Genomic DNA, 24,684 nt, shown 5'->3' with positions numbered 1-24,684 from the left:
CATGCTTTCTCTCTTATCGGAAGTTCACGGGGGGTAGGATATTTGTCAGAATGTTAAGAATGGTGTTATTTGGGGGTAAAAAATTTGAAGTGAATTTTATTTCTTTTTCTTCGCTGTATTGTTTGAGTTTGTAACAAGGAGCATAGATATGTTTTTTATATCTGAAACACAAAGGCTCATTTTGTCTTGGTCTAGAAAGTATATTTATCCATGAGTAGTATATAGTCATTTGAAAACGTAGGATTTTATTCCATGGTTAGTAACGAATTTCCTTCTAAGCATCAGACCCTGTGGGGGACTGTTTAGTAGCCACAGAGTCTCAGCAAATGGGTAATTTCATGACTCATCCTTCTCTGCCATCCTGCTCCTGTTCAGTCTCTCTGTGGTCTAGGGCACATGGAGTGAATTCAGGGTTTTAGGAGATGCTCTCCAGCTGTCCGCCCCTCTCACCTGCCTCCTTCCCTCTGTGCTTGCAGATTCTTTCCTGACCCTTGATGAACCGATGAATAATATCACCACGTCCCTGGGGCAGACGGCAGAACTGCACTGCAAAGTCTCTGGGAACCCGCCTCCCACCATCCGCTGGTTCAAAAATGATGCACCTGTGGTCCAGGAGCCTCGGAGGATCTCCTTTCGGGCAACCAACTATGGATCTCGGCTCCGGATTAGAAACCTGGACACCACGGACACCGGCTACTTCCAGTGTGTGGCGACAAACGGCAAGAAGGTGGTTTCCACCACTGGAGTCTTGTTTGTCAAGTTCGGTAAGCAGCTTCCTACTGGGGATGGCTTTTGGCCCTGAGCCGCCCTGGGGGTGAGGAGGGAGGGAATGAGCCTGTACTGGGTGAGCCCAGCAACACTGAAGCTGGTACAATTGTACCCATTTTATGTCTTTTTTTTTTTTTTTTGCCTTTTCTAGGGCCACTCCTGCGGCATATGGAGGTTCCCAGGCTAGGGGTCCAATTGGAGCTGTGGCCACCGGTCTACACCAGAACCACAGTAACGACAGATCCGAGCCGCGTCTGCGACCTACACCACAGCTCACAGCAACGCTGGATCCTTAACCCACTGAGCGAGGCCAGGGGTCGAACCTGCATCCTCATGGATGCCAGTCAGATTCGTTAACCACTGAGCCACGACGGGAACTCCCAATTGTACCCATTTTAGAAACAAGTAAACCGTGGCCCAGCACTTAAATCCCATGTTCAGATCCCAGCAGAGCAGGGTCCATCCTTCTGATCACAGTCCCAATTCTAAATCACACAGCCCCAGAGAATTCTTCTCAGCAAGGATGTTCCTTGTCTGGAAAAGCTGGGAAGGTTTCTGGCACACTCGCCATCCCCTTTTCCGCCCAGCTGCCATCAAAGACCCCTTCCTGCTGTGGCAATAGGTATCCTCGTATTGGCTCAGCCTCCCACTGAAACTCCCAGCATCTCATGAGCCTGCCTGTTTTATAGACTCTTTTTTTTTTTTTTTTTTTTTTTTTACTTCTCATCTTAGCATTTTCCAGGCTCTGAACTATGGGATGTAGACCCAGTCTCACGGGTATGTTTTTTTCATAGAGGTGGTTGGGGGAGCTAGAGCAAAATAGTAAATTCCAGACAAAGAAATATCCCCTGGGGGTGGTTGAGAACTTTAGTCAGTACTGGTTTAACTGTACCAATGCTCACCCACCAGTAACCCAGACCGACCATTTCTTTTGTTTCTCTTTCATTTCCTTAGGTCCCCCTCCCACCGCAAGTCCAGGATCCTCGTAAGTACTTACGTGTCCTTTCTGATCCTCTTTAAAGCGTTTCTCCAGCAGTTTCTAGGGCAAAGGCAGTGCTGTCCTCTGCTGGGGTCAAAACCCTCCGTTTCCAGGTTTCATTCCATTTTCGCCCTGCCCTCATTCCATTTTGCTTTTTCTTTGATACGAAGATTCACAGGAGAATCACAGTGTTGGCAGTGATCTCAAGCGTAGTAATGTTGATTCTGAACAATCAAAGCAAAGATCTTCTTACATGTACTGGAAACTAAGCTAACATGTAGTTACAATCGAATGGTAAAATCAAGCAAAACATCAAAACAGTGCTGGCTTAAGAACATATACTCTAGCCTTTGCTTAAAAGGGTCTGTTCTACATTTCTGCAAGAATGTCTGATGCTATAGTTATTGAACAGGTCAACTGTTATGTGATCACTTTATTTTTAGTCCCTTTGAAGGACTCAGAGGCAGTTCTGACTCATCTAGAAGAAAGCCCTGTGTCTGGATTGAGAGCTGCATGGAAGTTGGATTCATCTTGAGTCCCTTATTAATAGACTCTCAAGATCCAGTTTCTTTAACTGGCACTATTGTTGATGCATTTATCCTTTTTTTCTGGCTAAGAGAATCGCTTCTTTCATTCTAGGAGCATTCACTTGGAGCATTTTTCTTTATGTATATTTTTAGTGGGAGGAAAAGACCCATTTATGAAAGCCCTTGCTCTGAGGGGGTTCCCTGGTGGCCTAGTGGGTTTAGGATCCAGTATTGTCACCATTGTGGCTTGGGTTGCTGTCGTGGTGCGGGTTCAATCCCTGGCCTGAGAACCTCTGAATGGGGCAGGTGAAGCCAAAAACAAAACAAAAGCAAAAACCAGAAAACAAACCTTGCTCTGCAAGTAAATAAATTCCATGTTTTGTAGATTTCTGAAGTAAAACTCCCTGGACTCTGCCTCAAAATGCCTGACCTAGACTAAATCAATGGCAAATACAACAGCCACTTAATTTGCTCTAATCCCCTCTGTGCCTCTTAATTACAGTGTGGTATATTTTAATATATTTGTGTGTGCCTGGAGGCCCAGTGGCCCACAATCCCATTAATAAAACAGGTAATGGGTAAAAATAAACATTGGCTTTCAGCCACGCTGTTCCGCTGTTTCAGCCAGTTAAAGGCAACCGTTAAAGAGTCTTTAAAATCAGCCAAGTGCTAATTGCATTCTACTCGCCCAGGTAGAAAATGTTGATTGATCTTAAAACAGGTCAAAAGTGTGGTCACTCTGCTTTGCATTTCTTGAAGTTAACCTATTTTTTTTAAATGAACTCAGTGTTGGTTGGTATGTGGAAATCTTTTGAGGTCTTCTTTAAACAAGATGAAAAGTTTTGTTACTGGCTGTAAAAATACTTCCCACTCTGGTACCTTATTTGTTCCTGTTAAGCTGAGTTTCAAATGTGTCTGATAATCTGTATCCTAGGTTGATTAATGCAGTTCATTAATCTGCCTTTGCTGTGAAGCACCTGGGCCGTTGACTTTCTGTCTGCTGTCTTTGCATTGGAGTTCCTTTTTTTAATTATCAAAATTATTTTTAAATCCTTATGTCCTTCTTTGAGTTTTTATTATTTCTTCACTGCTACCTCTCTGATGAACTCAGTCTTTTATGGTTTTTAATTTCACACAAATAGTATCCCAGTTTGGGGAGCTCCTCTCTATGAAGGGGATATTGAAGTTCCTTAAAGATGCTCAAGACAGTTAAAAGTATTCTTTGATGTCCAGCACCTCTGTTTTACATTCACTCTTCAATTAGATTACCCATCACATTAGTCAGCAGTCGTGTGAAATGTGCAGTTGCCATGTTTGCTTGGAGGGAGTTGCAATAAATACGATCAAAGTTGGAAATCCCGCAAGGGCCTTCTGCAGTTTAATCTTCGTTCTCATTTTGGCCTTGCTGGTTGACATTGTGTTATCTTTTCTTCTTACTCTTTTACAAGCTGATGGTGTATCCTGCTTTTTTATCCTTTCTCAGCTACCACCGCTTACCCTATCTCCAAGAGTTCCTCTCTTCCTAAGACTAACTCCCCACTGGAATGCTAGTTCCCTTCCCTGTCCTCATGGCCCCCAACAAGCAGCCAAAGCTCCCTACAAGGGAACAGGCAAACCTAACACAATGATAGTGGTGGGGAATGGCACCGCCTTGAGGAGAGCTCTGAAAGCCTTTGGTCAAACTGCACAGTCCTTTCCCAAGGCAGGAGTTAAGTGCAGTTCTAAGATTGTTCTGTTCTCTTGAAGGTGGCCCAACAACCACCCTCATGTCATGGAAATCAAGTGCAAATCCATGACACCCCCTGACGTTTGGACCAGTGAACTGTATTAGGTGTATGAAACCTGGTGAGAGCTGAGTGCCCTTTGAAGCCCTGGACTGGGATGGGCTTGTAGGGCCCTTGGGGCTATGACCCAGAAAGGCAAGCATGTGAGGCACTTGCCATTCCTTGTAAGGACTGTGTCAGGTCTTCACATGAAGCTTACAGAATGGCATTTTAGGATGTCATAGCAGCAAGTTTGAGATGTTGGCTTGGTTTCTATTCATAGCTTCAGGCTTGCTTTCTTCTTGTCATTGCCGGGTCCTGGTCCACCTCTATAGTGATCGGGCCTGGGGTGTGAGTGCAAGTGGAGGCCCACATACCACACATCTACATATTTAAATGTTGTAAATCAAGCTATGAGACTCTTTGATGAAATATGTCCTGTGCCCCCACGTTGACACATATATACCTTCATAATGACAAAATTTAAAAATACATGCAAAATTATGGTTTTTATGTGATGAAGCCAGCAGCCCTCAAGACTGACTACTTTAATCCCTCTTCTTCATGTCAGGATATTCTGTGCATGGGCCAGAGATATTACATATAATTCATAGATTGTTATGTAGTGGTTTCATTAGCAGTTTTTTTGTTGCCTTTATCTTGGCAGAATGAATACCGATGTTCCTGTACACAAGATTTTCATGTGGCATGTATTCTTTGGACATTCTTTGGCTATGGTTGCATCACCTCATTTTCTGCTTTGATAGTCCCATGGCATTCTGTGTGTGTGTGTATGTGTCTGAATTTCCTCTCTCCATACGGACACCCGTAATATTATGTTGGTACCCATCCCCAGTGACTCACTCTTTTTTAACTTGATTGCCTCTGTGATCAAGGCACCCTGTTTCCAAAAAAGATCACATTCTAAGGTTTCGGGGATTAGGACGTCAACATCTGAATTTGGGGGTGGGGTACACAATTCAACCCAGAAGACTTAAGATTATACAATTTTTCTCAGCCTTGTAGCACTCTTGCAAATATTACTTTAATGTGTGAGAACTTTCAGAAGCACTGATTGGAATACAAAGAAAAATAGGAAAATGGATCCTAGGGATTCCAGATCATACTGGGAACGATAGTTTGAATTCCGAAATAGAAAATGGATCCTAGGTTATACTGGGAATGATAGTTTATTGTACAAGAGCCTGTTGCATTCAAACTGGGAAGAAGAATTTGATGAGTTGATTCTTGTTTTACTGAGGTGCTTTTGCCTCTGCCATCCTTCCTGCGTTCCAAGCAGCGTCCCTCACTCCCATTGGCAGTGACATAACACACAAACCTTCACAGGATGCAGTTGCCATTGTCTACTGTTGTAAGGACATAGGGTAAGAGATGTAGAGAAATGAGCAGGTGGTGTTAGTCACGGTAGTGGATGTTTAAGGTTTGGGTAACTGTGGTAGCACTGAGAGCCAGATCCCAAGAGGCAGAGAGAATCCATGTGTACTCTTCACTCTTATTTCATTTATTTCCTGAGTGCTTTTTGTGTGTAGGCCCAGGGCAGGGGCCTTTTTCTTTTTCTCTTTTTTAATAACACTTTTACTGAGATATAGTTCACACACCATAAAATTCACCACTTTAAAGTGTAAAATTCAGGAGTTCCCATCACAGCTCAGGGGTTAATGAACCCAACTAGTATCCGTGAGGACACAGTTTTGATCCCTGGCCTTGCACAGTGGGTTAAGGATCTGTCTTTGCTGTGAGCTGTGGTGTAGGTCACAGATACAGATGGGATCCCACATTGCTATGGCTGTGGCGTAGGTCAGCGGCTATAGCTCTTGTTCAACCCCTAAGCCTGGAACTTCCCTGTGCTGTGGGTCCAGCCCTAAAAAAGATGAAATGAAATGAAATGAAATGAAATGAAGTGTAAAACTCAGTGTTTCTGGTATAGTCACAGTGTTGTATAACCTTCACTACTATCTTATTTTAGAATGTTTCATTGTCTCATAAAGAAGCTCATCCCAGTGCCTGATAACCTCTAATCTACTTTCTGTCTTTGAATTTTCCAGTTTTAGATATTTCACAGATGTAGAATCATACAATATGTGTCCTTTTGTGTCTGGCTTCTTTCACTTAGCAGAATGGTCTTGGGGATTATCCGCATCATAGCATGTTTCAGGACTTCATCCTTTTTTATGACTGTATAATACTCCATCATATCCCACATTTTGTTTATCCATTCATCTGTTGGTGGACTTTGGGCTTGCTGCAACTTTTTGCCTATTCTGAATAATGCTGCAGTGTTCATGTAAAAGTTTTTGTGGGGATGTGCGTTTTCAGTTCTCTTGGGTATATACCTAGGAATGGAATTCCAGGGACATATGATAATTCTGTTTCACTTTTTTGAGGAGCTGCAAAACTGTTTTCCAAAGGGGCTGTCCCATTTTATACTCCCACAAGGAATGCATGAGGGTTCCACTTTCTCCATATCTTTTCCAACATTCATTTTCCTTCTATTTATTTTGAATTATTATAGTCATCCTAGTAGATGTGAAGTTGTTTCTGGTGATTTTTTTGTTTTGTTTTGATTTTGATTTGCATTTTCCTAATACCTAATGATATTGAACCTCTTTTAATATGCTCATTAGCCATTTGTATGTCTTCTTTGGAGAAGAAATGTCAGTTCAAATTCTTTACCCATTTTTAATTTTTTTTGGTATTTTTATTCTTGAGTTATAAGAGATCTTCACATATTTTGTATACTGTACCCTTATCAGATATTTGATTTGCAAGTTTTTTCTCCCATTCTATGGGTATCTTTTCACTTTCTTAATGGTGTTCTTTGAAACAAAAACATTTTTAATTTTAATTAAGTCCAGTTCATTATAATTTTTTATTTGGTTGCTTGTGCTTTTGAAAAACCATTGCCTGATACAAGGTTGCAAAAATTTACTCCTATCTTTTCTTCTAAGACTCTGCTTTTGTAGGTTTAGTTCTTAGATTTAGAGTTCAATTTGGTCCATTTTAGTTAAACTTTGTGTATGGTGTGAGGCAGGAATCCAGATTCATTCTTTTGCATGTGGAAATTCAGTCTTCCTGGCACTATTTGTGGAAAAAGACTACTTCATCTGATTTTTCTTGGCACCCTGTTAGGAACCAGTTGACCATAAATGTATGTATTTATTTCTGGTCTCACAATTCTACTCCATTAATCACTGTCAGTATTCTTATGCCAGTTCCACACAGTCTTGATTACTGAAGGTTTGTAGTAAGTTCTGAAATCAGAAACTGTTAGTCCTCTCTTTTATTCAGTGTTCTGCTGGAGAAACAGAGCCAGTAAAATTTTATATGTATACATATATAAAGAGATTTATTGCAGGGAATTAGCTTATATGATTGTGTGGGCTAGCTAGCCAAGTCTGAAATCCATAGGGTAGGCTGTCAGAAGGGGCAGGCCTGGAGTTCCCTTCATGGCTTAGTGGTTAAGGAACCTGACTAGGATCCATGAGGATGCAGGTTCGATCCCCGGCCTCACTCAGTGGGTTAAGGATCTGGTGTTGCCATGAGCTGTGGTGTAGGTCGCAGATGTGGCTCGGATCCCACCTTGCTGTGGCTGTGGTGTAGGCCAGCAGCTGTAGCTCCAATTCGACCCCTAGCCTGAACAACTTCCATATGCCACAGGTGCAGCCCTAAAAAACAAAAAGCCGAACAAACAAAAAAGAAGGGGCAGGCTAGACACTCCTTACCAACAAGGTTCTCATGCTGCAGCCTACAGGTAGAATTTCATCTTTGTCAAGAAACCTTGCTTCTGCACTAAAGGCCTTTCAGCTTATGGGCTGAGGCTTACTCATTTATAGAGGATGATCTTTTACTGTTAGTCAGCTGACTGTAGATGTTAATCACATCTACAAAGTACCTTCACAGCCATACCTAGACTAGTGTTTGATTGAATAACTGGGAACTGTACCTTGCCAAGCTGACACATAAAACTGACCATTGCATCCTCCAACAGTGTTCTTTTTAAGGATCTCTATTCCATATTTTGAGTCCTCTTGCATTTTCATATGAATTTTAGGGACAGCTTTCATTTCTGCCAAGAGCCCAGCTGAGTTTTTGATATGGATTGCATTGAAACTGTAGATCAATTTGGAGGGTATTGCTATCTAAACAATATTAAATCTTGCAATACTTGAATATGAGGTAGTGTCTTTAATTTATTTCAGTAATGTTTTATAGATTTCACTGTACAAGTTTTACTTTTTTATGTTAAATTTATTCTTAAATATTTTAGTTTTCTTGCTATTGTATATGAAATTGTTTTCTCAGTTTTCAGATTGTTCATTGCTATTCTATAAAGATACAATTGATTTTTTGTACGTAATTTTATATCTTATATATCTGCTAGACTTTTGTTGTTGTTGTTGTTGTTTTGTTCTTTAGGACCACACACAGCTCGTGGAAGTTCCCAGGCTAGGGGTCGAATTGGAGCTACAGCTGCTAGCCTACACCACAGCCACAGCAACATGGGATCTGAGCCGTGTCTACAACCTACACCACAGCTCTTGGTAATGCCAGATCCCACACCCACTGAGCGAGATCAGGGATCAAACCCACATCCTCACAGATACTAGTCAGATTTGTTTCCACTGTGCCACAATGGGAACTCCTAAACTGATTTATTAATTCTAATAGTTTCTCTGTGTGTACATGTTGATTCCTTAGTATTTTCCATCCTAAGATCATGCCATCTACAAATTGAAAGTGCTTTACTTCTTTGTTTTCAATCTAGATGCCTTTTATTTCTTGTCTAATTACTGTGGCTAGAGCCTCCTGTACAGTGTAACATAGTTGTGAAAACATTGTCTTTTTCTCGATCTTGAGGGGAAAACTTTCATGATGCTAGCAGGTGGGTTTTTGTAGATACTCTTTATCAGGCTGAGAAGGTTCTATCCTTTTCCTATTTTGTTGAGTGGTTTTTTTTTATGAAAAGGTGTTGGATTTTGTCAAATGCTTTTTCTGTATCTATTGAGATGATCACAATTTTTTTGGTCCTTTATTATATATAAAGTAGTAGTGTGGTATACTACATTGATTAATTTTTAATGTTAAACCAAACTTACATTCCTGCAATAATTTCCAGTGGATCATAGTGTTTATGTATTGCTGGGTTCAGTTTGCTAGTATTTTTTGAGGCTTTTTTTTTTTGTCTTTTGTTGTTTGAGGGCGGCACCCTTGGCATGTGGAGATTCCCAGGCTAGGAGTCTAATTGGAGCTGTTGCTGCCGGCCTACGCCACAGCCACAGAAACACCAGATCCAAGCCTCGTCTGCGACCTACATCATAGCTCATGGAAACGCCGGATCCTTAACCCACTGAGCGAGGCCAGGGATCGAAACCCGCAACCTCATGGTTCCTAATCGGATTTGTTTCCGCTGAGCCATAACAGAAACTCCTTTTTGAGGATTTTTACATCTATATTTATAAAAGATATTGGTCTTTAGTTTTCTTTTCATATGATGTCTTTGTCTAATTCTGATGTCAGGATAATTCTGACCTTTTAGAATGAGCTAGAAAGTATTCCCTTCTAATTTTAAGGAAGAGTTTGTGAAAATTCTTCTTCAAATATTTGGTAAAATTCACCAATAAGGCCCTTTGGGCCTGAAGTTTTCTTTGTAGGAAGTTTCAAAATTACTGATTTTCTTGTTATAGATCTATTCATGTTTTCTCTTTCTTTTGAGTCAACTTTAATGGTTTGCATCTTTTTATGAATTTGTCCGTTTCATCTAGATTATCTAAGTTGTCGGCATATAGTTGTTTATAGTTTCCCTTATGATTTTTAAAATTTCTGTAATATCAGTTGTGACGTTCCATCACAACTGTTTCATTCTTGATTTTAGTAATTCATATTTTCTTTTTTTTTTTTCCCTTGGTGAAACTAGCTAGTCTAGCTAAAAGTTTGCCAATTTTGTTTATCTTTTTGAAAAACCACCTTTTCCTGAAAATTGGGCATTTAAATAATGTCATGTGGCAAGTCTTGAAATCAGATCACCTCCCTTCTGACATTGCTGTGTGTTGCTCTTTGTTTACTGACATTTTTGGGATAATTCTGAATAGTCTATATTTCCCATCATGTGTGACTACTGACATTTCTGCTCAATTAGCTTAGTGATTAGGTAATGATTGGACAGAGATTTCTTTAAACCAGTAAGTCTCCCACCCTTTGCCAAGGGGCTCCGTGTGTGTCTTGGGCCATCCCTTTAGCACTCTGGCAATGTATAATTCTGCCTTTGCTTTCATTTCCTGCTTGAGCAGGGCTTCGAAGTTAGCCAGAGGTGAGACTAGGGCTTTCTCAGGTCTTTCCTGGGCACACACACAGCCCCTCACATGAGTGCATCCTTCCAAATTCCCAAGAGCATGTCTGACGTTTACAAAACCCCCTATCAACATCCCATTCCACAGATCCTCCCTCTGAGCTTTTAAGCTTTTTGGCCAGCCTCTTGCTTTCCCCAATTAGTATTGTTACCTTGGGCAACTCTGAGTGTTTTGGTTTTGGTTTTTGTTTTTCCAATAAATGTCCTAGGGCTAGGGCTTTTCCCCCTGGGAAGCTCTGAGTCCGGTCAAATAAAGACAAGCCCTGTGAGTGGGACTTTTCCAGAAGGCGGCTAGACAAGTCAAATCATGCCCATTCTCTAGAGATGCTGCTCCAACCCCCCTGCCTCCCCCAGTGATGGCTAGGCTGCTGGCTTTCACAGCTGCTGTTGCGGGGGAGCTGCTAGATTTCAAGGTTACCTCAGATCTCAGGAGAGGGAGAGGAGAGTAGAGCAAGTTAGAGTTCCACAGGACTCTGATCTTACCAGATTTCAGCGTCTTTTCCTTGAATAAATGCTCTTCAGAGTGTTGCAAGCCTTTGGCTAACCTCCAGCATTCTGAAAATGTTGATTTTCACCGATTTTTTTTTTTTTGCCAGTATTTCTGCTTTTATGGAGGAACAGATTTTTGGAGGCCCTTACTCTGTCATTCCCTATTTCCCACCTCCGCCAGGGCCCTCTTGTTCATGTCCAAAGACAATACAGGGTAAGTGCTATCTGAGGAGGCCTTTGAGGCCCGAAGGTATTATTCTGTATGATGACAGCTTCCCTTTGTTGAATTTCTCCCCCCAAATAAGGCAACTGTTGGGATTTTTTTGAACATATATCACCTCTCTGCTCTAAAATGGCTCTCCAGCAAAGATGTTTTGATCCCTATATTATTATTTTTTAATTGAAGTATGGTTAATTTACAATGTTTCAGGTGTACAGCAAAGTGATTCAGTTACACGTGTGTGTGTGTGTTTGTACATATATTTTTTCAGATTCTTTTCCCTTATAAGTTATTACGAGATATTGAATATATAGTTCCCTGTGCTATACAGTAGGTCCATGTTGTTTATGTTTTATATGCATGGTAGTGTTTTTTTGTTAGTCCCAAACTCCTAATTTATCCCTCCCCACACCTTTCCCCTTTGGTAACCGTTAGTTTGTTTTCTATATCTGTGAATCTATTTTGATTTTGTAAATAAGTTCATTTGTATCATTTTTTTTTAGATTCCACATATAAGTGATATCATATGATATTTGTCTTTCTCTGCCTTACTTTTTTAGTATGATAATCTCTTGATCCACCTGTGTTGCTGCAGATGGCGTTAGTTAATTCTTTTTATGGCTGAGTAATCATCCGTTGTGTATATGTACCACACCTTCTTTATCCATTCCTCTGCTGATGGACATTTAGGTTGCTTCCATGTTTTGGCTGTTATGAATACTGGGTTCCCTATATTATCGAAGAGGTTCATAAAGTTTAAACGGCTTTCATTTGACCAGTTCATATCTGACTTCTTCAGTTTTAATGTTTTGGGATCATTACATTGATTAATTGACCCCCATGAGGCCTGGGAGCACCTATATTATATCACTCATGTTTGCCTGCAGCCTTCTCCTAGTATATCTCTTGAGCTTTCCAAAAGGCAGACAGACTCAATCCAACAAACCCTAAGCATCAGTGCAGTCCAACAAATTACTATTATGATTATTATTATTTTTGCTTTTTAAGGCTGCATCAGCGGCATATGGAAGTTCCCAGGCCAGGGGTCGAATCAGCTACAGCTGCTGGCCTATGCCACAGCCACAGCAACACCAGATCCGAGCCACATCTGTGACCCACACCCCAGCTCATGGCTACACCAGATCCTTAACGTACTGAGCGAGGCCAGGGATGGAACCCGCATACTCATGGATACTAGTCAGATTCATTTCTGCTGTGCCACAAGGGAAACTCCCCAACAGATGATTATTAATCACCGACAAAATGCCAGGGTCTTGGCCAAGATCTGTGGAAACTACAAAGACTAAGCTTAGTCCTTTAACTGCTTACTGTGGATCCTAAGAAAAACAGGCCTTCTACAGCATCAGCAAGTGCTTCCCACCCACCACCACTCTTCTCCGTCTCCCCGACTGCCCACCTCTCAGCCACTCTCAGGCCTTGTTTGAAATTCTCTAATAGCCTTAGTACAGGTTTCCTTACCTTCTTCCAGCCTTGTCTCCTACAAGTTATTTCTCATCAGAGAAACCAGAGTGAGCTTTTAAAATGCTCTTCTGCCCTGTTAGGCCCCTCACCCCCAGGACTTCCTATTTGGAGTATATTTTCAATGTTTCAATGCCTTGCTCTGATGTGTAAGGTTCCCTGCCTACCTCTGCTGCCTCCCACCCTCGTCACTTGGCACCGGCTGTGGTTCTGTTCCTTGGACACTCAGGCTTATTCTGTAGGCCTTTGTATTTCTGCGTGAGCCATTTTCTCTGCCTGGAAGGCTTTGTTCCAAGATCTTGGCATAACTCACACCTTCTTGTCATTCGCTGCTTACCTAAAATGTCACCTCCTCTGAAATGACCCCTGAAAGAATCTAAAGTAGCCCAGTCACTTTCTAGCATATAACCCTGCTTCATTTATACCAGAATATCACTGAACGTTTTCTTTTTTATGTATTTGTCTCTGTGTCTTCCAGGTAAGCTTCATGAGGTCAAGATATTGTCTGTTTCATAAACCATTCTCTCCCAGTCCTAGAACATAGCCAGAATTCAGTAAATACTCACTAAAAAAAAAGAAGGAGGAGTTCCCTTGTGGTGCAGCAGGTTAAGGATCCAGTGTTGTCACTGCAGTGACTTGGGTCATTGCTATGGCATGGGTTCACTTCCCGGCCTGGGAACTTACACATGCCATGGACATGGCCAAAAAGAAAATAAATGAAGTAGGGAGACAGGAGGAGGAAAAGGGGAAATGAATGAGAAACAACATCTAATTAACCTCTCCTGTACGATGGTAATAATAGTACCTATCCCATAGGGCTGCCATTGGCAGTAAGGATACAGTGAATGTGGAGTACTTAACACCGAGCAGAACTCAATATGTTTTCCTCCAGTGCATGAGATAATATTTGTCAGCTGACTGACTCCACTTTTGCACTATCTTATGACACAGGAAAAATCCTAGCATGGGGCCTGGTATATAATTAAAGTTCAATGAATTTAAATTACATGTCTTTTCTTTCATCCTCTGAGGCCTCCTGTAGAATCAGTCTGTGGAGAGATCATTGTTAATAAAATAAATAAATCTCACAGGATTGTTGTAATGATTAAATGAAGTAATAAGGTGATGTATATAAAGTAACCAGCATTGTGCCTGGCACATATTAGGAGCTTTATAATATCAACTGATGTCACCATCATCACTGCTGCTGTTTCAGCAAAGAGGCTATGCCTTCTTTCCCGATAGAGCCCTTCTGGACCAGATATCCTGCCTTGAACCCCAGTAAGAGACCTTGAAGCTTTTACTTCCTCTTCTCCCTTTCTGCAGAAAGACAAAGTGACCAGCTTTTGATGAATTCTTTCCTTCTCTTATCTGCTGCCAAGTCTCAGCCACAGTGAAGAAGTGTAGCTGGGCGCTGGCCCAGCCCAGGAAGTGATAATGTAACTTTCAATTCAAGATAAACTCAAGGATAACTTTCAACACAGCTACTCAGGCAGTTCAGGAGCAGAGGTGCCTTGCAGAGGGGAGACTGGGAAGTCACTGAGCAGCTGGCCCAGGACACAGGGGGGCCATCGCTCCAGTGGAACAGCTAACCTCCATCTCTTCATCAAGCCACTTGAGACTCAGCGCTCTGCAGAGAAGGGGCAGATGGAGGGAATGTGGAGAGATTAGATAAGAAGGATTTCCCCCTCCCAGTGGGGGATGGATTCAAAAGTACAGACGGGTGAGAAGCCAAGCTCTTGCATCCCAATGCACCCCCATCACTCAACAATTCTCACTGTATGAATAGGGTGTGGAAAGCGTCCAATTAAAACGATACTTGTGAATATTGGCAAAGTGGATCTGTGTGTGCAGGGCACATTTCAAGGGGGAAGAGGGCAGATAAGTCTTTGCTTTCTAGGAACACATGTTCTGAAACGAGCTTCTCATTCTGTGTGTTAATCATAAATGTCTCCCCGCACCTAACACAACCTGGCACATAGTAGGTGCTTAACAAATATGTATAAAATTGAACACCTAAGAGTCTCTGTTCTAAGATCTTTTCTCCACACATGAAAAGGTTTTATTCATGTGCTTAATGCATTTTTATCAAGTTCCATCTGTGTTCTAGACCTCTGATTCTTTTTAAGTCATATGAGTGGGTACCAGGCAGCAAAACCAATTCCAAGGCCTCCTTCTACATCATTTCGACGTTCCTGTCCTGTATTTATGACTTCTCATGTCAGCTTCTGCTGTAAGTTATAGAGCAAATACTTTTCAATAAATGGAGAACATCTCTATCTCAGTTCTGGCTGTGGGTGAACAGAAATCCCCAGAGGGATCAGAGTGTGGTTTCAAGCACTGTTGCTCAAATTGTCATGTGCACATAGATCACATGGGGTGTTGTGAAAATGCAGATTCCAAATATGTAGGTCTCTGATGGGGCCTGAGGCTCTGCATTTCTAACAAGCTCCCAGCAGGTACCAGTGCTGCTGGCCCACAGACTTCGAGAAGCAATGATCTAGAGAAAATGTATCAGTTGGGGTTCTAGGCCTTTCTGTGTCATTCACTTGCCAGTGACCCTAAATAGAATGCTTGCCTTCTTTGGGCTGCAGTTTCTTTACCTGCAAACTGAAGAACTTGAGTTCAGTATCATCCAGGAACTCTTCTACCTCTTAATTGTAGGACTCATTAGGCCTAATTTGCTGTTTCTTATAGGATCTCTTCAAGGTCTGAATTTCTCGTTATTTGCTCTTGGGTTTTCTCTCTCTGCTTGGAGGTGTTAATTGTCCTCTTGGATCTTAAATGGGCTTCCATTGGGCCCCTTCCAAGCATGATATATGTCCTATTACAGTGAGATCCATCAGTGAGGATGATTTTGTAGAGAACTTCTACAGAGGAACCCCAGCCATCACTCCCACCAAATTCTGCAGTGACATGCAGTTATTCTTGGGTGGATGTCGGGTGAGAACACTGAACCCTAACCACCTGATGTAGGTCCCCAGAATTTTGTCCCTTTGGAGAAAGAATTCAGCAAAGAGAATGAGGATAGTGAGGCAATTGTTTAATTAGACAGAAGAGAGAGAAGACGGGTGTGGAGAAAATATAGGCACAGGCAGACTGGGGAGGGAGGAGTCGGGGGGGAGGTGGACAGGGAGAGAGAAAAAGCAAGAAAGAAAGAGAGCAACATGTGTTTTGGAGGTCCTTTAAATCACCTGTATGGGGGCAGTCCTTCCGGGCTTCCTCTGGCCAATCATCTTGCTTTGTCTGGCTCTGGCCTGACACAGGGTCCTGCCCTTAGGATGGATTTTAGCTCAAGGGTCTCTGGAAAGTTGACAGGAAGTACTGTGTTCTGGTGCCCCTTCTTTCTCTGACCCCGAGGAATCTTTCTGCAAGCATGTAGTTCCAGGAGATCTCCTAGACCTCAAGAATGAGAAATAGATGATCTTTATTTTTCATCCATGCAGGAGGCAGCTTTTATCTTCCAAGTTATCTGTGTACAGGGAACAGATTACAGTTGCTCAGCCCGAGACCCATCTATCTCCTGCTTCAGTATTTTGCCCTTCTAAGGAAAGGGTAATTGCTATTTGTTTGCTGGTCAGTAGCAGGCTCTGCTTGCCTAGTGTTAAAAAGAGAAGGTTTTTTCCTCCCATATTTCTTCTCCAGGCTCCTATCTTGAGGACAGAGTGCCTCTGATTGAAGTTGAGTACGGGGAAAGCAGCAGGAGGCAGTGTGATGTAGTGTTGGAGATGCGCCTCTGGTGTCTGCACATGGGTGTTTTTGAAGCACTGATCATATGACCTCATTGCCTGACTGGCAGGCCCTGAAGGCTCACAGGAAAGTGAGGACACTGGTTTGCATGTGTGGCTTGTGAATATGGGTTCATTACTGATGTGTACACTCATAGAGCTTTACAAGAGAAATAGCCAGATCTTACCACAAACACAGTAAATGAAAAGGTATGAATAATCTTGACTATGCTAAAGGGGGAATTGTTTTACTCAAACAGGTAGAAGCTACAGCCAAGCCTGTACTGTTATGACAAAGAGAAGGGGTGGTTTTCCTGGAACCCAGGTGTACGGTCTTCTGTGGAGACTGCAGTGATGGCAGGCCCATCCTGATGACCCAAGGCAAAAAGAAGGGGAGAAACAACTCAGCTACTCCTTTGCTCCCCATTTCCAAATGCCAGCCAGTGTCCATCAGGGGAACTCTACAAGAAGCCCGCTGACACAGGAAGCCTGAGAATCGCAGCCTGCAAAGGTCACCTCCCTTGTGGATGCTGAGCAGAGCAAGGGAAGGGCAAGGAATGGATCTAAGGGCACATCATACCAGCATTAATACCCCAGATTGATTCCCATGACACTAAAAATCTGCAGGTGGAGGCAAGCTAGGAGGAAGCTGTGAGTCAAAGATGGCATATTCCACTTTGCTATTCCACTTGGCCTTTAGGTGGAACAATTCCAGTGGACAGTTTGGGTTGTGGATTTGGGACCTGGGACAGAGGTCCAGACTGAAGGGGTAGGCGTGGTCGTCATTTTGCCTAAGCCTATGGCTAAAGCTTTGCAGTGGGAGAAATTCCCAAGAGAAATTGTAAAAAGGGCCGAGAACAAGAAGACCCTTTATATTTGTAGGATTGTAATTTCAGGACATTTGTTCCTTCTGTCTTTTGATCTCACAGCCATCCTAGAGCTTTAACAAGCTAGCCTGGTACTTTGTTTTCCTGCCTGGAAAAATAGAAAAATTGATAAATGATCATGTCTATGTTCTTTCTTGTCATAGTAAGTTCTTTCTACTTGTGTAGAGAGGTGCTGAGTCTAGACCTTAATATTTATGAACTCTTGGAGGATAAAAACAAGAACAAAACTTTTAAAAATTTGCCTCTTGGGACTCTACAGAATTTGCTAGCTGTGGTAAACATGCACTAAGTGCTATTCTGCTTGAGGCATTTTTCTAAAACCTTACATAAGGGTAGATTCATTGAATCCTCTGGAGTCAGCATTGTTAGTTCCCCGTTGTGCAGGTTAAGTAACTCAGTGTCTTAATCACCCAGTCCAGGCTGCTGAGGCTGCTGTCGCAAAGGACCATAGACTGGGTGGTTTATAAACACCAGGAATCTTTTTCTTACAGCTCTGGAGGCTGGTCGTCCAAGATTGGTTGGATTCTACTCAATTCTGCATCAGCATTATGGCTTCATTTTATTAAAAAAATTTTTTTAAATTTTTTTCTTTTCCTTTTTTTTTCTTTTCTTATGGCCACACTCGTGGCATATGGAGTTCCTGGGCCAGGGATTGAATCCAAGCTGTTGCTGTGATCTATGCTCTGCCTCTTAACCCAGCGTGCTGGGTGGGATATCAAACCTGTGCCTCTGCAGCAACCAGAACCACTGCAGTCGGATTCTTAACCCACTGTGCCGCAGCAGCAACTCCTATGGCTTCATTTTAAATTTCAGTATTTGTCCATAGTTGTTTTAACCAGAAAATGAATGAACTATAATGAAAATAACAGTATTTCAATTGAGTTACCAACTATGACTTACATCGGTTTTATCATAATTCATACCATCTGCACAAAATTCTCAAATAAGCACATTACAGTGTTACATGATACATTAAATCATTTGAAATTAATTGGTCTCTTTATACCTTATAGATTGGAGATGTGTTCAAATGTAATGTTGGAAGCAATGTAGTGCTTGACACATGAAGCGAAGTAAAAGAGTAAAGTCTTAGGTGGTACTGCAGTGAAAGTGAAATGGAAACAATAAAGTTGTGTTTTCACAGAAGAATATTTACAGTGCTTCAGTTTTTCATTTCAGTTCATTAATATGGAATGAAATTAAAATGTCTTTTTTCTCAATGGCAGCAGCCACATTTTGACTCTTCACTGGCCGCGTGTGTGTTGTGGTCACTGTATTGGACAGCGTAGCCCCAGGATCTAGACAGATCATCAACCGAATTTGCTCACCTTGTTCACCCTATTCCCAGTGCATAGTGGAAGCGGAGTCATCATTTGTCCCATTGAAATGAAATAATGGGTTTACCCAGTGACTGGCAGTTGGTGGGCCTTTGTTGAAGTGCTGATTGAATGAATGATGTGCCATTTGCTCATTCATTTACTAGGGACCTGGATCCTGGCCCCCAAGGCTCCCAAGTGAGCCCGCTCTGCACAGGTGACCCCGAAAGATAGTCACACTCACACCGTGGTGGCTTTATTCCAAACAGCCCTGAAAAACCCCATCTCACTAGTGTTGTCAGCCTATTGCGTTGAATTCAGGGGAAAAAAAATCAAGAAGTCAGGATTTCTGGGGAGTTCCCGTCGTGGCTCAGTGGTTAATGAATCCAACTAGGAACCATGAGGTTGCGGGTTCGATCCCTGGCCTTGCTCAGTGGGTTAAGGATCCGGTGTTGCCGTGAGCTGTGGTGTAGGTCGCAGATGCTGCTCGGATCTGTTGTGACTGTGGCTCTGGCGTAGGCTGGCAGCTCTAGCTCCGATTGGACCCCTAGCCTGGGAACCTCCATATGCAGTGAGAGCGGCCCAAGAAATGGCCAAAAAAAAAAAAGAAAGAAAGAAAAGTCAGGATTTCTTATCCTGATAAGGCTTCTAAATGGTTCGAACATGGGGAGAATTGATGTTTGGGGGCAGAATGAGAAGCGTTCTGTGAAACTTGGGAAGGGGATGGTGTTCTTGCTTTGGGGTTGGGAAGACGTGTGGGGCATCTTCCAGCCCAGAGCTCCGCTCCAATCCCACCACATCCCCGCAGGTCTGTTTGAGGGAGACTCTCCTTGGTAAAAATACTACAGAACTGACATCTTCTCCTGAAGGGTATTGGTTTGGATGAGTTTTCTGTTTAGGGCTAAAAATAGAAATGCAAAAAAAGGGAAGCAGCAGTAGGACGGGATTTCAAACAGCTTTCAGCAAGCTATATTTCCTCTTGGATTAAAAAAAATTATATAGACATATGATTGTCTGATTAAAGAGAAAGGGTAAATTACAAAGAGAAACACTACGAAGTTGCAAAGTAAAATGTTATTCTTTTAGATTAGGGTTAATTGTGAAAGAGTCCACCGGGCTAGCTGGCAGAGAGTCAGGACAACAGGAGGAGGCAGCACAGCTCTTGAGGGACCAAGGAGACGATGGGTTCCTGGTTCAGCTCCCAAATGGCTGGGGGGACCTGGTTCTCTTGGAGAAGCTTCCTTGTTTTTATGGTGATGATGATGATGATGATGGCAAGACATACCTAAGGTACCATTTGGGGAGTTCCTGTTGTGACTCAAGTAACGAACCCAACTCGTATCTCTGAGGATGTGGGTTCAATCCCTGGCCTCTTTCAGTGGGTTAAGGATCTGGCATTGTTATCAGCTGTGGTGTAGGTGGCAGATGGGGCTTGGATCCTGTGTGGCTATGGCTGTGGTGTAGGCAGGCACTGCAGCTCCAATTCAATCCCTAGCCCGGGAACGTCCATATGCTGCAGGTGAGGCCTTAAAAAGCAAAATAAAACAAAGCAAGAAACAATCACCTTTTTGACCGTTTTTAAGTACAGTTCAGTGGCACTTAGTATATTCACAGGGTTGTGCAACCATCACTGCTGTCTAATTGCAGAGCCTTTTCACCACCCCGAAAGGAACCTCTGTACCCATTAGGCAGTCACCCTCCATCTCCCCCTGCCCTCTGACAACCACCAAGCTGTTTTCTGTCCTCATGGGTTTGCCTCTCCTGGACGTTTTTTATAAATGGAATGATGCCATATGCAGCCTCTGGGGTCTGGCTTCTTTCTTTCAGGCATGTTTGCAAGATGCATCCTTGTTGTCGCCTGCATCTTCCTTGTGTTGTGATGCCCTTACGAGACTACCTGGCATAGTAACAAGAGGCCTGACCTAGGAAGGATGCTGACCTGGCTTTGGCTTCTAGACCTGTCTTGAGCTTCGGTTTCTTAGGCTACAAAATAAGAATGTCCCCAGATGTCCACCTTAGGAGGGTTCATTTGCTAATATTGCTCATCCAGGAAATATTTATGGCGCACCTGCCGTGTGCCAGGCCCAAAGCTTCCGGAGCACCTGGGCAAACAGCACCAGGCAAGTCCTTTATCCTTTCAGAACTTGGTTCTAGTGGGAGTCAGACAACACACACAGAAACAATTAAATAGGAAGAATACGGGGCAATGCGTGATTGTCCGAAGGTGGGAAAGGGGCTGCTTGAACAGGTTCTTGCCAAGGAGTTGACATTTGAGGAACGGAAGGAGCCAGCTTTGTGAAGGGCTGGGGGCAGGGAGACAGGGCTCAGCAAGTGAGCAGCAAGAGCAAAGGCCTGAAGTGGGAAAGGGTTTGGCACAATTGTGGAATGAAAGACAGCTAGTGTGGCTGAAATTGGGTGAGCGAGGGGTGGAAGGAGTGACGTCGTGTTGCAAAGGCAAGTAAGAGCCAGGTCTTGGGGTGCTATGGGGACCACTAAACCCAGAGCAACTGAAGCCGTGGGAGGTTTCAGCTGAAGGAAAGGCATGTTCTGACTTTCACTCGGAGGAGTTCCCTGGTGTGTGTTGGGTGGGGGGTGGGGGGGGGGGGGAGGTGGCACGGGGATGTGCAGGAGCCGGAAGGCTAGTGAAGAGGCAGATGTATTCGTCCATATGGGAATAAGAGGGGGGTTAGTGACTTGGCCTAGAATGAGGATAGGTAAGTGGTAAAGAGGTAAGGGGATCTGAGATGGCCTGGAGAGGAGGACGCACGTATTAAAGATTAAGTTCAATAAACAAGGGTAAGCGGCGAGTTCCCATTGTGGCTCTGTGGTAACAAACCCCACTGGTATCCATGAGGATGCAGGTTTAATCCCTAGCCCTGCTCAGTGGGTTAAGGATCCAGCGTTGCCATGAGCTGTGGTGTAGGTCGCAGATGCTGCTTGGATCTGGTGTGGCTGTGGCTATGGCATAGGCTGGCAGCCGTAGCTCTGATTTGACCCCTCGCCTGGGAACCTCCATATGTCACAGGTGTGGCCCCCCCCAAATAAATAAATAAACAAATATAAACAGAATGAGTGAAATCAAAATGAGAAAATGCAGCCAAATGCCAAACAGTGCCTAGGACAGAGCTGGTATTTAACTCATGCCCCCTTCGCCCCACCCCCACCCCATGCACAGACCCATAAACCTCGGTGGCCCTTTGATGAAGCATAGGATGGGTCTCATCCGCGCGGGGATTTTTCCATCATTAGGCGTGAGTGGGGACTGCAGGCAGAGGCACATGAATATACCTCTGATTTTCATGCGAAAATCATCTTTGTTTTCTCTACCCCTGCACAGAGAGGGCCTCTGATTAATAGCTAAACACCCAATAAGTGACTCACAGACACACCAGCACTGCCTGGCTTAGAGCAGAGAAACCTCTGGGTTATTCTGCAGAATAACCTGTGAGGTTTTCTCTTCTATAAAAACGGGGATCATAATAGCATCTACTCAAAGGATTGTGCGGATTAAGTGTGATCATGTGTGTGATTCATTTTGCACAGTGCCTGGCACGTGACAAGCCCTTGATGGAAGTTGGAAATTATTCCAGCTATTAGGGGTCTGCTTTCTGTGGCTTCTTCTTTTGGCTCATGGCATATAAATGGCCCCAGGGACTCCCTTGGGGGCCCTGGATTAAGAGGGGGGATATGGGCCGATCTCTAGGAAAGAGGGCCTCTGGAACGGGAACCTGCCCATGCTCTCCCATCTTCACTGTCACTGGGGACCTGAAAGTGGAATTAATAAAGTGCCTTAGGTTTACTGCCAGGTCCTTTACAGCCTGATTTCCTGCATATTGTGTACCAGATGAGGCATAAGGGATTGTGAATGCGAATGGAAAGTGGGATATTGCTAGCTGGGGCCAATATAAATATATTTGGGGGGGCAGAACAAAGGCCCAAGGGCCTGATGTTGACAGAAACCATGTTATTGTTTAATATATGACTTCATCCTAGTAAAAATGATAGTTTCCCCAGGCCTGCCAGGGAATGGGAAGGCTGGCTTCTCTGCACCTACACATGCCAGGAACCTTGGGGTGGGGTTGGGCAACCTGCCTGTGACCCTGACCCATCCCCCCCACAACCCTCTGGCCATGTCTGGGGAGGGGCTCGGCCAATGGCATCCACCCACCGTGGAGTCAGTAGTCTGGATCCCAGCTCTGCCCGGCGCCAGCTGCAGCCTCGGCCAGCGCTGGGAACCTCGGCTCTCCCTAATGTGAATTCAGAAAACCCCTGCGCCCCAGAGAGGAGTTGTGATGAATCCACAAGCAAAATCAGGTCCACAAGATGTACGAGAAAGGCTACATTAAAGAGAGCCTCTGTCATTGGCACTAACCTCACCTGCTTCGAGCGCCCTCTTGCACCACCACGGCAAGCACTGCTACGCTTGGCTTGCTCTCCAGCCTCCCCCTCCCCACCCGCCCCCACTTTGCTTAGCTTACCTCTTCCCCGCAAATCTGTTTTAGTTCATTAGGCGGGTGGCAAGATGTGTAAAGGTTGCTGGGCTAAGAAAGCGAAAGGCCAGGGAAACCTCAAAGAAAATATTGGCCATTTGCGGTCCTTCTTCTTGCTCAGCCAGCCGGAAGAGCTCAGCTAACGCCTCTCCCTGCCCTTTCATTCTTCCCATTTCCTCCATCACAAATGGAAGCAGGATGCCGCAAGGGGCACCTCCATGAGTGGAAATTCTTAGCCAGGAAGTTGAAGAGTTTCTTCAATTTCAGGGCGCAAGCAGTGGGCTTGAAGCTCTCTGCTTGGCCCCTCTGCACCTTCCCTTGTCTCCCCCTTAAAGTTCCCACTGGAAATCCCCCAGCTTTGGTTCGGGTGCGTGGCTCTGGAATCTTGGAGACATTCAACACACACCCCACAATTAAGACTTTGCAACTCCATGCAGCGTTTCTTAAGAGAACGTTAGAGTCAATTAGATCATTTGAAGATGGATTAGCCTGCCGTCTGCACAATATTAAGAAAAATCACATTGGCAAATGACAGGGCCCCTTTGAAGCACTCTAAGGGAAAGCCACTAATGAGCTCTACACGGGCTTTCCCCTCTGTTCCCAAAGGGTTAACACAATTTGTGGGAAAGGAAAAAAAAAACACAAAAAAAATCCCCGGTGGTATTAAAATGCTGTGTCAGAGATTTGTAAGCTCTCCTTTGTAGCTCTGCTCCTAGGCCTGGCTCTCTCCAGTGGAGATCAGGTTAATAAGAGTTTGGTGACTGCCTGGCAGTTCCTAATGGGATTGCAGTCTGGTGCCTGACCAGTGAAGAACCGTTGTTATTAGTAGTGATATTAAAGTGCTCAGGCATTTGATTCAATAAGGGCAGAGGCCATGGTCGTTCTTGCTGGTCCCGTAGCCATTCCTCCTTCCAAAAAAGAGCCCCTTGCTGGGCTTTGGGGAAAACCATCTCATGATGGCTGTTAGTCTGGGTGGAGCCGGTCCAGTCGCCATACTGAGGGGGAGTATGCCCACGCCAGCTCAGTTGTTGTATTGGAGAACCCAGCTAGGGGCCCAGCTATAGGACTTGTCATTACAGGAGCCTGTAAACACCTCTTCCCCCCACCCCGACCTTTTTTGTTTTTAGCTTCCGCCACAGGATGTTTTTTTGTTATTTGCAATTAAGTGTCTTGAGTAATACAAATATTCAAGGAACTTGTCCTCTACTAGGGACTCAGAAGGGATAGAAAAGAAACATCCATGAAATTGCCTTACTCTTAGGAACCACCAACCTTAGAGTCAAGGCTTAGGTACATTAACTATGTAAAGGATTAAACAATACGGAGTATGCTCAAATGACAGAAAATCTGTGGGAAGTCTAGAGAGGGAGGAATTCATGAGGGGTGTGGACTTCCTGGCAGAGGCTGAACTTGAACTAGACCCTAAAGGATGGAGAGGATTAGTGAGACCGAGAGAAAGCAGAGCCCTGCAGGAGGGGCCAGGGGAACTCAGAAGGAAGATCCTTTGTGGACAAGAGATGGAAAGTGGAATTTTTTTTTTTTTTTTTTTTTTTTTGCTCTTTAGAGCCGTACCTGCGGCATATGAAGGTTCCCAGGCTCAGAGTCTCAATCAGAGCTGTAGCTGCAGGCCTACAACACAGCCACCACAACGCGGGATCCGAGCCATGTCTG

The 24,684-nt window shown here is 43.8% G+C and overlaps 1 protein-coding gene across 1 annotated transcript in view; it reads left to right on the top strand.

Annotated features, from left to right (window-relative positions):
- The window catches only part of ROR1 (receptor tyrosine kinase like orphan receptor 1), a 448,217-nt gene that overhangs the window by 309,204 nt on the left and 114,329 nt on the right, over nucleotides 1-24,684 (top strand). Inside the window, exons 3-4 of the mRNA XM_047788808.1 lie at nucleotides 477-764; nucleotides 1,723-1,753. Coding sequence (XP_047644764.1) covers nucleotides 477-764; nucleotides 1,723-1,753 — 319 coding nt within the window. The remainder of the gene's footprint in view (nucleotides 1-476; nucleotides 765-1,722; nucleotides 1,754-24,684) is intronic.

The sequence above is a fragment of the Phacochoerus africanus genome, chromosome 8 (genome assembly GCF_016906955.1).
Source record: "Phacochoerus africanus isolate WHEZ1 chromosome 8, ROS_Pafr_v1, whole genome shotgun sequence".
Taxonomy (NCBI): Eukaryota; Metazoa; Chordata; class Mammalia; order Artiodactyla; family Suidae; genus Phacochoerus; species Phacochoerus africanus.
Note: the sequence above shows the minus strand (reverse complement) of the source record. Positions and strands in the feature narration are given on the sequence as shown.